Source organism: Cygnus atratus, chromosome 5 (genome assembly GCF_013377495.2).
Source record: "Cygnus atratus isolate AKBS03 ecotype Queensland, Australia chromosome 5, CAtr_DNAZoo_HiC_assembly, whole genome shotgun sequence".
Taxonomy (NCBI): domain Eukaryota; kingdom Metazoa; phylum Chordata; class Aves; order Anseriformes; family Anatidae; genus Cygnus; species Cygnus atratus.
In genome coordinates, this window is record NC_066366.1 from 13,187,370 (window position 1) to 13,200,290 (window position 12,921).

Below are 12,921 nucleotides of genomic sequence, written 5' to 3' on the forward strand. Positions count from 1 at the left end.
AAGCAAGCGGCTCCTCGGCTGCCAGCCCGACGGGCTGCCCGCTTCTCCCGGGGTGTCGCCGGGGGAGGACACCCTGAGGACACGGGTGACCCCCCCAGCAGCGATTTGCTGCCCTAAGCCCGGGGCCAGCTCTCCCTTGGGCTCCCCAGCGCAGCAAGGGACCCTCGGGGTGACACCTTCCCAAACCGGCAGCGGTTGTACCTGGAAACGGTCTCGGTACAGATTTGGCACCTACAAACACGTACTTCTCGGCCGCTTTCTGCAGAGTGCAGACCTTTCGGCCGCGTTTGTTGTAGAGACAGGGAAGATTTGGGGTCACACGGAGGAAAATAAAATAAATTGTGAGATCGGGTTGCGAGCGCTTCGTGTCCCTTTTTGCCCACTCTCCGCTGATGCTCGCTCCCGCGGGCGGGGATGCTGCCCGGCTCCGGCTCCGGGAGCCCTCCCTGCCCTCCGGGGGGGTTCCCCGGAACCGGGACCCCCTCGGCCGGACCCCCCGGCAGCGCCCAGCCCCGTCCGGCGGGGAGCGGGGAGCGCAGGCTCCCCGTTTGCTTTCCTGTTCTCTCCGGCTAACGGGGGCTGGGGGAGCCCCCCTCAAATCTGCCGAGGGGACTTCAGGGGAAACCCAACCCCGGCAGAGGAAAAACACCGGGGAAAGCGGTTCCCCGGTTATTGCCCCCCCCCCGCCTCGCCCCCCGCCATACGGCCAGGTCTTTGCGAGCACCCTTTCTCTCGGGAACGATTCCCGACTTAACCTCTCGCTTCCAGTGCCCCAAATTGGCCATTAGAGAGAGGGGTTTATCGCGGTCCTTTCCGCGGGGCCGCGGATTAGCCCTGATTGGGAACTAATCGACTTTTCGTTGCAGTTTTTAATGCAAGGAGGGGCCGCGGCAGACCCCGCAGCCCTCCTCCGGCTCGGCCAAGCCGGAGTGCCTCGGCGAGCCGCGGTGCCGCCGGAAAAAAAAAAAAAATAAGAAAAAAAAAAAAAAGGAAAAAAAAGTCCTGCCCGGTCGGGGAATCTCTGCCTCGCGGTCTGGTTTCGTTGCCGTTATTTTCGCGTCGTTTTGCCGAGCGGAAAGCCGGGGAGGCCGAGCGCAACGCCGCAGCCTCGCCTCGTTTCGGTCGTGGGCACGGTTTTTGGGGGGGAGGAGAGGGGCTGCGGCCCCGGCCCTGGGGCAAATACTTGCCCGGGATGCGCCCCTGCGGCTCCGGGCACCGGGGTACCGGGGAGAGCCCCGGCCGCTCCCCCGGCTGCGAGCTGGTTGAGGGCTCCCCGGCGGCAGCCCAGAAGGGGGTTTTAGGAAAAGGCTCGCCTGCCTTGCGTCGGTTTGCTTTTTATTAAGTCGTGGAGAGGGAGAGAGGGTGAGCGAGAGGGGGCTGCGGTGGGGGGAGCCGGGGGTAGAGGGAGAAACCGAAAAAAAAAAACGAGGAAAGAATTAGGCAGGTAATAAAGAGAGTAAGGAAGGAAAATCCGCTGAAAGCTTTCTTGGACCAGAAACCTGAAGGAGCCCAGCGTGCCGCACTGCTCGGAGGGAGGCTTGCAAATGGTTTGAAACCTAGGAAATGGATCCACCGCCGGCCGGTTTAGCGGGGACCACGCTAGAAATCCTTCTGCACCGGGGGGGCGCGGGGGGAGCCCCCGCTCTTGCCGGGGAAGTGCGCTAAGGCAGATCCGCGCTGCGCCGAGCCGACGAAGCCGCGGCGGCTCCTTCTGTGCCCCCGGCCGCTGCGACTCCCCGGGGACGAAGGGGGGGGCGGCCACGAACGCCCCCCCCCCAGCTCCGCGCCCCCCTCCCCGCCGCATCCCGCTCCCCCCGGCCGCATCCCGCTCCCCCCCGCGCCCCCAAAGCCATACAAATAGAGGAAAGCCCCCAGGCTCCCCCCCGCTCCGCGCCGGGGGGAGGAAGCCGGGGGGAGAAGGGAGGACACACGGCCCGGCCGGGGGGAGCCCAGCGCTCCCAGCCCGCAGCCGGCACCGCCGCGGCCCGCGCTCCCCAAGGGGTTAAGGGCCTTCTTCCCTCGTCTTGCCTCTCTTCCTTTCTTTTCCTTTCTTTTTCTTTCTTCCTTTCTTTTTTTCCTTTTTTCTTTTTGTTCTTTTTTTTTTTTTTAATTTTTGTTTTTTTGACCGAAGGACTGTGGTTGTAGTTTGCGTAATATCTTTATTACTGAGAACTTCAAGGTAAGCGAGCAATAGGAACCAGATGTGGGGATGGGAGGAAGGCAGGGTAGGAGTGAGTGGAAGGGGTAGCAGGAGTTAAACGGGGGAGGAGGGGAATCAGGTTGAATGGCGGGACGGGGGGGGGGCGACGGAAGGTGAGTATTGATTTATTTTTAAGCCCCTTTTGGGTCGCAGTTGACCCTTCAAACCAAAAAGGGCTCCTTGCAGCCTCCGTCCCTTTGCAAGTTCACCTCTGCCGCTCCGGGGAGCCGGGGCCGATTTCGTGTGCTCGGCGCCCCTGCTAAAATCCCTCCCTGCCGCCCCCCGGCCTTTAATCCCCCCGTTTACACCTGGGGAACAGAGGAGGGGGCAAGGAGCCGGGGGTCCCCGCAGCTGCGGGGCGAGGCCCGGGGGGCACGGGCACGGCCCCGCTCCCCGCGCGTCCCCACGCTCATCCCCGCGCTGCGCGCACGTCGTGTGTCCGATTTTCTGGTTTTTAATCGTTTTTTATTATTTTTTTAGCGCAAGAGATATGACCTCCACCCCCGTCTGCTTCCACACACCCCCATAGACATACACGCACACCCCTTCCCGGGCCCCCTCCCCTCCACTGTCATCATCTACATATTAATTGGGGGAGAGGTCTCTCTCTCTCCTTTTCTTTTCTTTTTTTTTTTTTTTCTATGTGTGGGGGGGAAGCCCTGAGAAGCCTCTCTTTAGGCTGTAGATAGTTTGGAGGGAGAGACGGAGAGCAAGTGAGTGTGTGTGTGAGAGAGGGAGGGAAAGAAAAAGCCCCCTTTTACTGTGCGAGATCTTAAGGGGGCTTGGAGATCTGGTCAGCTTTCAAGAACATCTGAATCCTCTTAGAGCTCCCCGGCCCAGCTGTGGGTGTGTGTGTGTATGCGAGAGGGAGAGAGAAAAAGAGGTTCCTGGTGCCCCTCCAAGCGCATTAAGGACACTCGGGCCTTTTAATTTTAGGAATGAATGCTGATACTTGTGTTTCTTATTGTGATCCGGCTGCCATGGATTCCTACTACAACGCAGCCTCCCAGGGCACAGAAGGCTCCTCGCCTTTTAGGGCATTTCAAGCAAGTGACAAGTTCAGCCCTACTTTCCTGGCCAGCAAAGGACAAGGCTTTGGTGACAGCAGCGCTAAGTGCCGGAGCCGCTACAGCCAGCAGGAATGTCAGTCCCTGGATGGCAGCGTGCAGGCTCCCAGCTCCGCCGGGGCTCCGGCCTCCTTTAACAAATACCCTCCGCAGCAGCAGCAGCAGCACCTCTACATGCAGCGAGGCCCCTGCAAGACCCCCCCGGAGAGCAACCTCAAGCTGCAGGAGAGCAGCGGCCACAACGGAGCTCTGCAGGTCCCCTGCTACGGTGAGTGGCGGGCGGGCGGCGGGGCGAGCACCGGGACCAGCCCGCAGAGAGGCTCTCGGTGCTGCAAAGGGCCCCGGGGGCGGCTGCCCGGCACCACGAGCCCCCCAAACCCCCTCCTCCAGGGTCCCCCCCGGCTCCAGGGGCTGCGCCGTGCTCCGGAGCCCGCAGGTCCCGGGGGAAGCGGCGGATTCCCCCCCCCCCTTCGTCCCGCTCCGCCGTGATTTTAGCGTCGTTTCCGAGCCGAGCCGATGCATCCCCAGCCCCGGGGAGCGTCGGCGGTTCGGGGGGGCACCCGCAGCGAGCGGGGAGAGACGGAAAGGGGAAGGACGAGCGGGCCGCAGCTCCGCGCAAAACGCTCGCCCAGGGGACGCGGTGCCAGCGGGAGCCGTGCTGGGAAACGGCCCCCGGCTCCTGGCTTCCCTGCCTCTCACTTTCTCCCCTAATTGCCACTCCCCTAATTGATTTCTGCCGGGCCGCTGCAGATAACCCGCTCGCATCCTCTCGGCGGGTCGTTAGCGGTAATTAAGACGCTCCCGTGCGCGCCGGCCGGGGTCGCTTCTCCTCTCCTTCCCCGGCGGGCGGTTAAAAAGCAGGGCGCGTGGGGAGGTCTCTGCTAAACCTGGGCGATTCGGGGAAAAAAAGGACAGGAGAAAAGAAGAAAAAAAAAAAAAAAGAAAAGACCGAAAAGATAAAACGATTATATATATATATGCGTGTATTATTTATTTACTTTTTGGAAGGGAAAGTGGAAACAAAGTCTCTTCCTTTCCCCCACGATGCGGGGAAATCGGGGCTGCTCCGGCCCGAGCTCAGTGCGCTGCCGGGGCCGCCGTGACCCCGGGCAGGGACAGGGACAGGGACACGGGCCAGGAGCCGCCGGGAGAGGCCCGGCCATCTCACCGCTCGCGTCCCGGTCTCTCGCCGTCTTTTAGGGTATCCCCCCGCTCCTTGTACTGCCCTCTTTACTTTCTCTTTCTCCCTCGCACCTTCCCTTTCCCCCCTTTTAGACTCAGAACCAGGCAGGGGGACCTTCCCCCTCCCCATCCCCATCCACCCATCGCTCCCCCTGCGCGCAGCCGAGGCCCCCCGCACCCGCGGAGCCTCGGGGGGCTGCGGGGCGATGCGGGAGGAGGCCCCGGTGTCGTCCCCGCCGTCCCCGCTCTGCTAACCGGCTCTCTTGTCTTCGTAGGTTGAAAAACCCGGCTTAGCCCGCGATGACACATTACAGCCCCGGGTAGAGCCACCCGAATTTATCCCCGGCCATAACGCCGCCGGGGTCCTCCCCGGGTTATTTTCAAGGGGGGCTCCGGGCTGGACCTCGAGTGGGAGCCCCGCGTCGGCAGCCGATGGCCCGGCCCGGAGCCCGAGCACGTTGCGAGCCCCGTGTGATGTGGCTAGGGCCTCTGGGGCTGTAATAAGAGCCACATGGATCCGCGAGGATAATTAATAGCAATGATAATAATAAGGGCTAACGATTAAAGAGGGAGTCTCGCTAATAACAGCCACATTGGGCTTTCGCAGGGTGACTGCGGCGGGGACACCCGCAGGCGCCTCTCCGCTTCCTCGCAGCCGGGGCCGGGCGGCGGCTGAGCCGGGGGCGGCGGCAGCCCCGACCCCCGCAGCCCCGACCCCCGCAGCCCCGACCCCCGCAGCCCCGACCCCCGCAGCCCCGATCCCCGCAGCCCCGACCCCCGCAGCCCCGATCCCCGCCACCGCGGCAAACGAGGGGCGGTTTCGCTCGGGAGGCCGGCGGCTGCCCCGGCTCCCTCCAGGGCTCGGGGCGGTGGGATGCTGCGCCCGGTTTTACCCTGCGATTTAAATCACACGCACCAAAAAAATAAAATAAAATAATAGTAATAAAAAAAGAGAAACACACGAGGGCGAGCACGGCGAAGCCTCTCCCGCCGGGCTGTGCCCCTGCAGCCCGCTTCCTTGCTGCGCCCCTTTTTGCTGGGGGCGCCTTGCCCGTGCGGGTCTCCGCAGCAGGCCGGAGGGGTTTTTGGTTTTTAATTTTAACTCTTCCATAAACAAGTCGTTGCGAGTTATAAAAAGCCCGTGCCTGCCATCTATTGCTCCCGGCTTCTATTCCTAGACCCCTTCCATTGCACCGTACGGGTAAATACAGGCAGGGGAGAGCTGCGCTCGTAAATACCCGGCGGAAACCAGCGGCACTCGCCGAGGCGCTCCCGGCCCGGCTGCGGCGGCCCCGGCTCGGGGGCTGGCTCCCCGCAGCCCCCCGGGGGGCTCCCGAGGGGTCCCGCTGCCAGCTCGGCTCCCCTCGTCCTGCCTCGAACCAGCGGGCCACGGCCCGTCCCGCAATTAAAGCCGAACTTTTAAATAACCCCCCTCGGAACAGGTTATATCTCTTGGCTTAGGAAAGGGGGAAAGCTTGGGGGAATGCGCTGGGGATGTTTGCTCGAGGGAGACAGGAGAAAGGAGAGGGGCTTTTTCTTGCGGAGGAAATTCTCTAAGAGCCGGGTTATGCAAATAACGACCGTGTCTTTTATTCAGAGAGCAAACAAAAAGCGCAGGCTGAAGCGCGCTGTTAGCAGAAGCGCGGAAAGCGACGGCCGTAGGAATCGGAGGTTCGCTGCTGGATTTTTTTTTTCTTTTTCTTCTTTTTTTTTTTTTTTAAATGACACTTTTAACGCATTTCTCTTCCTCCTCCTCCCCCTGATGTAATGTAAACTGCAGGCGCGGCAGGACGAGCCTGCTGGCGGCCCCCCCGCCTCCCGGGGGACACCGCTGGCTGCCGGGGCTGGGGCTCGCAGGGCCCCCGCCGGTTTTCGGAGTCCTTTGGGGTTTTCGGAGCTCGTCCTGCGCCGGGGGGGGGGCTCGGTCCCAGGCAGGGCCGATGTCGAGCCCCCGCCCCGGGCTCCGGCAGTGCTGCGACCCTCCCCACCGGGCATCCACCCGCCCCGGTGCGGGGGGATCGGGACGGCTCGGAGGGATTTTGGGGTGGGGGGACCCCGCAGCTCTGCCGTGGGCTGCCGGCTCCCTGCCGGGCTCCTTCCCCGCCGACGAAGGGAGGCGGGAGGGGAGAGAGCGGGTGCCGTCGGCCCGGGGGGGCCAGGGAAGGGGTGGGGAGGTGCTGCCCCCATCCCCGCGGGGAGCAGCGGGCAGGTATAAAGGCGAGCCTCCGGGTAAGGGGGCACGGCACGGCACGGCACGGCACGGGACGGGACGGGACGGGACGGGACCCGACCCCCGCGGGGGTTAAGGGGCGAGGGCTGGGGGCGAGCTGGAGGGGAGCGGGGCCGCCTCGGCCGCCCGTGCCCCGCACCGCTGACGCCGCGCCGGCAGTCGGCCGCTCCTTCCCTCAATAGGGCCACCAGATCTGCCATTCAAGGGCGCCGGCACCCTCCCAGGGAGGGGAGGGAGCTCTCGCCAGGAGTTTGGCTCGGGCTCTGTTCGCCTCGGCGCTCGGAGGTGCGGGATCTCCTCCGCGGAGAGCTGCGGGATTTCCTCGGGAGCAGGACGCCAAGGTAGGGCTCCCGCTCGCTGCCCTGCCTGCGCAGGAGGACTCGCTCGCGGCTCTTCCCAAAGATGTCTTGCCCTTCCCTTGGCTCGGACGGTAGAGCTGGCTGGAGACTTTTATAGGATTCCCGACCCGAGCTGTTTATAACACTCATGTGTCAAAGGACCGGGAGCCTCCCTCCCCCTGTGCTTGCGCCGCTCGCTCCTCGCCGACGATCTCTTTTCGCACTAGAGCTGTTTATTTGCCACTTGCCCGCTGCCGGCTGGGATTAACTCCGCCGGAGCCCTGCGTCGCACGCTGCGGCTCCGGCAGGACGTAACCAGCAACGAGGAGGGTGCAGAGAGAGGAAAAAAAAAATCTTAAACTTTTACTAGTCCGAATTGTTTTGAAAGCAACGCGGCGCGAAGCAGACGGGGAAAATACCGATGGGGAGAGAGATTTGGAGATGCTTACTGAGTGCGTCTTTTCCTAAGGGTTTGATGTAGGAGTGCTATTAACAATATATGCTGATGCCAGATAGCGCAAATGAGCTGTGTGTGTGTTATCTGGAGCTGCAGGCTGTTTATTTTGTGCTCCCTTTGAGTGTACATCCAGTGTGGTTGCATGACTAACCGGCGGGAGTGATTCACTGGCTGCTTTATGGGTGACTGCTCAAAACAAGTTGTGAATCAAAAGAGATTTCTTTGGCTGTGGTTTCCAACCTCCCATGTTAAATGCACTCAGGGTTTAAGGGGAGCTAATGTGCAGACTTCAGTCCCTCAGATCTTGAAGATTTATTCCCTTTCCAAGCCCTGCATTCAAAGTCATGATGAGTTTCCCTTGTAAGAGGGAGGTGGTGTCTGGGAGGCTCGGAGCCAAGGTCTGCCGCTGAAGGACATCTCCAGCCACGTCCCCGTCCCTTCGGTGGCATCAGTTCCTGCTCTTTAGCCGCTTTTCGCCCTGGAGCCTGTTCGGGGCGTTGGGGTAGCTGTAGCACTTCTCGGGTACGAGGCGTGATGCGCCCCGTGGCAGCAAGAGGCTTTTCGTCCCATTTCGCAGCTGGAAAAACCGAGACTCGGAGCCCGCCAGCGGCTTGTGCAAGGGCAAGCTGTCGCCACGCAGCGGCACCAGTGCGATCGTCCCCGGGCCTGCTGCAGCAGGAGGCCCCCAGCAGCCGCTGGTGGGGTCGGTGGGAAAGGTCCCCGAGCAGAGGGCCCCAGCTCGGGTTTGGAGAGGGCTGAGGCACCGATTCCATACGGCCAGGCCCTCGTTCGGGGCAAGAAGCTGTAGAAATCAGTGTGTCCTCGTATGCTCACATCTCGGTACAGAACATAGGCTTAACCTGCCTGCCCACATTAATGGGCTCACCTTTCAAAAGCAGCTCCATCACCTTGGGCAACCCGTGCCGGTCAAGACAAGAGATGGGTTCGTCTCGGCATTGCTTTTCAGAGAAGGCTGAGAAGTCGCTGCCCCGAAAGTCATGTGTTTCTAAGGTATTCCTCCTACACATTTGGGGAAAAAAAAAATCCTATCTTAACCATTAATCAGTTTGGAAAGCAGAGGTCCTATGTATTCGTATAGATACATTTTCAGAAAGAAAAAATAAATAGTTCTGGATTAGGAGAAGCCCAAGCAGTAACCCAGCTAATACAGGACCCCTGTGATGTGAGAATCATTTACTAAGAGATGGATGGGAACGTTTCGCATGAATAAAGCATTAGAGTAATTTCCAACAGTTACATGTCTCTCAGCTGCCTCAACTTGTAAATGAAAGTTCTTAAGTAAAGGAGGAAGGCTACTTACGTACATTAAATAAATGACCTCCACTTTATTTTCTGCGTAAGTTTGGATGAATCGATGTTATTATACACGCTGCTGATTTTGCTGGGCTGTGTTTTTATTCATGCTCACACACAATCCTCATATTTTGACTGTCACATAAGCAGCCACAAGTTTGAATCAGCACAATACTTCTAGGGACATTTTTCTATCGAAGAGAGAAGTCTCAGTGGAGAGTAGAGGAGGATGGAGGGAGAAAGGACCAGAGATAAAAGAGAGGAGGCAGGGGGAGCAGGACTTGAGAAAACTCAGAGGAGTGATGAGCAGTGGCAGGCTTAGCACTGTTATGGAAGGTGGTCTGTAACCGATTTTATGGATGATACGAATCTGCCAGCATTGCATTCTTCATCTCTCCACCGGGAATAGCTGTGATTCAACAAGTCGTAGCTGCAGTCCTCAGGTCCCAGCAGGATTTAGCCATGACAAGCTGATATGTCACGAGCTATGCTCTACCCTTATCCGCACTGATCAAAGACGATTGCATCACCTCACTCAGCAGTTAATCGCCTATAGAATCTGATAGTTATTTATGTGTTTGTTTGTTTGTTTGTTTGTTTTGAGAAGATGTGATTTGAGGCTTTACCCTATTGCAGTTCATCTGCTTGCTGGAAACAGCTGGTTGAATCAGTACTATTTCTAAGCATATTCTTTATTATTCATTAGCTGTGAGGCAAGTGAGTTCTCTAGCAGGTGATGCAGCCTGAAAGGTAAGCTGTTTCAGTCACTGATAAGCGTCCTGTATGCTGAGGTAGCATGAAATCTTAGTGCTTGTTTAAAGATAGCAACTGCCTTTTTCAGTAAAAGTCTGAAAAGCAAGGAAGTGGCTGAGGGAGGGAGAGAGAGACGAAGTGATTGGAGCCACCACGTGAGGCACGAGCCACTGGCAGGGCTGCACAGGCCCTGAGATAAGAAGGCACAACCATTTAACGAGAAGCTCCGTGCAAATCTTCCACACGGGTTTGGTGGTGAGATATATGTGTGCATGTGGGGCAGAGGAATCGTAACCAAAACCGCTGCGAAAACAAATAGGGGAAGTCAATAGCAAGTCAAGGCCAGTCAGAGGAGCTATTCAATGGGAAATGAGGAACCTGAGGAAGAGACAGAACAAACAATTTGGGCAGGCATCTGCCTGGGGAAAATAAAAGAAACTTGTAATATCAAGTCTAGAAATGACTTGCTGTCGATTGCTATTGTGTTCAGGGAGATAGATAGGGCTTTGTGTGCAAACACCACTGCGTTAAAGAAGTACCTCACCAGTTCCTCCCTGCAGTGGAAAATGCCTCCTTGGGACCTCAGATACTGTCTGCTTTGGTCAGGAGCATTCATGATGGTGTCAAGGGTAGAGTTCAGTTTCCAAAGAGGGAAGCAGGGAACTGCATATTCTTTTGGTGCAAGAAGGATCAGATAACAACGGTGCTTACAGAGAGCTAAGCTCCTCAGAAGCACTAGAAAGTGAAAGGAATTCGCCCAAGAATGAAAACCAAACAAAGCAAAGTTGTATGCTTCAGTAAGTGAAGGGCAATACTGGGACTTTCCCCAGAAGTAGTCAAAAACAACCTGGAAATGGCTCTCTGCAAGGATGGTGTCCAGAGGGATCTGAGGGGTCTGTGAGGTGCTGGGAACCTCAGGACAGAAGATGCTGTCACAAATCAGGGGAAACAGGAAGGTGTTGTTCAGCCTGAAACTTAATAGGATGCCTGAGCCACAACAAGGGTTTCTGAAAGAATAGAAAACCATCTCAAAAAGCAAACCAAAGGATCACCAGGGTACCAGCCTGCTGGGTGTGGAGTTGGTCCAAGGCTGTCGGGGCAGTCATATGGGACTTGGTCACACATAGGACTGTCTGTTTGCAGCACGTGTGCTCTGTAACACAGGCAAGCATCATTTTTTTCCAGCCCCAGCAATGATACTTGAGAAAGGACCCCCAGGGAGGCTAGCACACGTCCATTCCCACAGGGAAGAGGAGCCAGGTGGAGCGCAGCTCTGTGGCTCTTGTCCATGAGGAGAGGCTGAGGTGAAACCCTGGGGCAGGGGGATGTGCCGTGGCCCAGACTGTGGTGCTGGTGTCTGGGTCAGGAGGCCACGAGACCTTCCGGAGCACCGCGTGGTTCTCCTCCAGCCTCCCCTGGGATGGTGCATGCCCAGACCTCAGCCTGGGGCAGTCAGGAGCACAGCTGTGGCAAGGACCCATACCTGAGAGCTGAGAAGCACTCTGTTATAGACATAACCTGGCTTATCAAGATTTGGTCTGAACCTTCGTAAGCAGATTGGAGCCAGATATCAGTCTGAGCTAGACAGGACACAGCCAAATGCTAGGAGGCAAGAGGAAGAAGAGACCCACCTAAATTGGCAGAGGACCTGCAGACATTTTGTGTTCCTCACGTCTCCAGATGCCAGTAAGGACTTCCAAGATAAATAGCCGATGGACCAATTGCTAGACGTTTAGGCAGATTGCGGAGTAAGAGGAGGCCAGAAACACTCCATGAAGCTGTGGGTTTTATGGCGGAGCTTAAATACTGCGTTTCAGCCCTTCAGCGGGAGTCAGAAAGCTGCTACTGGAAGAGAGGGAAGCTGGTTGCTTTATGTCTTACAGAGTCCTGTGCTAGAGAGAAGAGTATTTTCACCCAGCTCATACCACTTCAAGCTGTTAGAAAAAGGAGCTTTTGCAGGGTAGAGAGCAATGGGGGATTGGCTACAACATCAAACGCGAGTACCGCTGCTGGGCTAAGAGTGGCTCTGGTGGGGAGGGGAGATATCCACAGAGAAGTTTGCCATAAATATACGGCTAGTCAGGACAGAGCCTCGTACAGACCTGCTGAAAGGCCCAAACTCAGCTCAGGAAGCCAGGCTGTTTGGAGCTGCACATGGTGAGCAGGGTGATGCTGGTTTTAAGTTAGGGCTGCAGCAAGGCTTTGTGGTGCCCAGGGTGAGATATTAAGTTGGTGTTCAGAGCAATCCTCTCCTCTCTGTAGCCTTTAGATAACTTGCTTTTGGGAAGGGTACTTGTGTGGCTGATTCTGGGGAAAATCCTCGTTTCCTTGACCTTGCTGGCAAAAAGTGGTGCTCTTGGTTGAACATCCCACTCGCCTCCATTTGGCAGCGGTCACTTCAGAGGGAGGGATCCAAGGTGCGGTAGCAAGAGAGAGGTCACTGCATGTCCGTGCAATGTACAGGCATCGCAGGTGCTCGTCAAGGTTTTGCAGTCATTAATTGAAAGTAGACATAGACAACAGGGGAACCCAAACCAGAGCAGGGTGAGAGGGAAGGCAGCCATTGGGGAAAACGGCCTCATGGAGGAGAAATGCCAGAAGGAGACTGAGCCTCTGGGATCAGGAGTGATCTCAGCAATGCTTTGTGTGCAGATTGCTGAGGCTGGTGCCTGGTCAGTGAGCACCAGGGCCTTTCAACCTTTACAGATGTGGCTCATGTGAAAGAAGAAGGTTTGGGCAATGTTTGCAGTGCTTCCCTCCGTGGGCAGGCCCCTGAGCTGTCTCTTTGAGCTTGCAGCCAGCTCTTGGACCTCGTTTCTTGTCCTGGTTAGAAGAAAGGCTGTGCTGTGTAATATGGGAAATTATGCTAATCAAAGGATGCTTGTGCCTTGCCATTAATAGATAATATCTGGGATGTGCTGTACTAGGTTCATTTTGGTTTCCACCGTGGATATTTGGAGGTGAAAATGGCTTTCATGTTAGGACAAGTCCATAGCAAACTATCACATGGGTCTCCCACCGCCTGTGTACACTCAAGAGGCGAACAGAGCAGGAGTTGTGTGGCCGTCCCTCCGTCACAGATGAGAACATCCCTGCACGTGGTGAACCTTTCTGGGGAAGTCCCCAGTGTGAGGAAAGAGAGCAGCCAGCTGGTCTCCCAGCCTTCACAGCCCTCGTGGCACCAACCCTGCTACCAGGGGCTTGTAAGGTGCCTCTTGTGAGAGGGGAAAGCTGGAGGAGCTGCCAGAGGAGGGTAGCTGGGTGGCTTCAGAGCTGAGGCAGTTTCTGCCGCACACAGCTGGGAACAGGCACGGTGCTGACACGAAACCAAAGGGAACTTGACCACAGGCTGACTTGATGCTGCAAAACTTGCTAGTGAT

The 12,921-nt window shown here is 57.5% G+C and overlaps 1 protein-coding gene across 2 annotated transcripts in view; it reads left to right on the plus strand.

The window, feature by feature from the left end:
• Positions 1–3,138: 3,138 nt before the first annotated feature.
• ALX4 (ALX homeobox 4) overlaps positions 3,139–12,921 on the plus strand; it is a 30,358-nt gene continuing 20,575 nt past the window's right edge. The window contains exon 1 of one of the 2 annotated variants that reach the window (XM_035552327.2): positions 3,139–3,535. In XM_035552327.2, coding sequence (XP_035408220.1) covers positions 3,139–3,535 — 397 coding nt within the window. Of the gene's footprint in view, positions 3,536–6,859; positions 7,021–12,921 lie in introns of those variants that run through there. The other variant, XM_050710923.1, reaches the window with a different exon arrangement.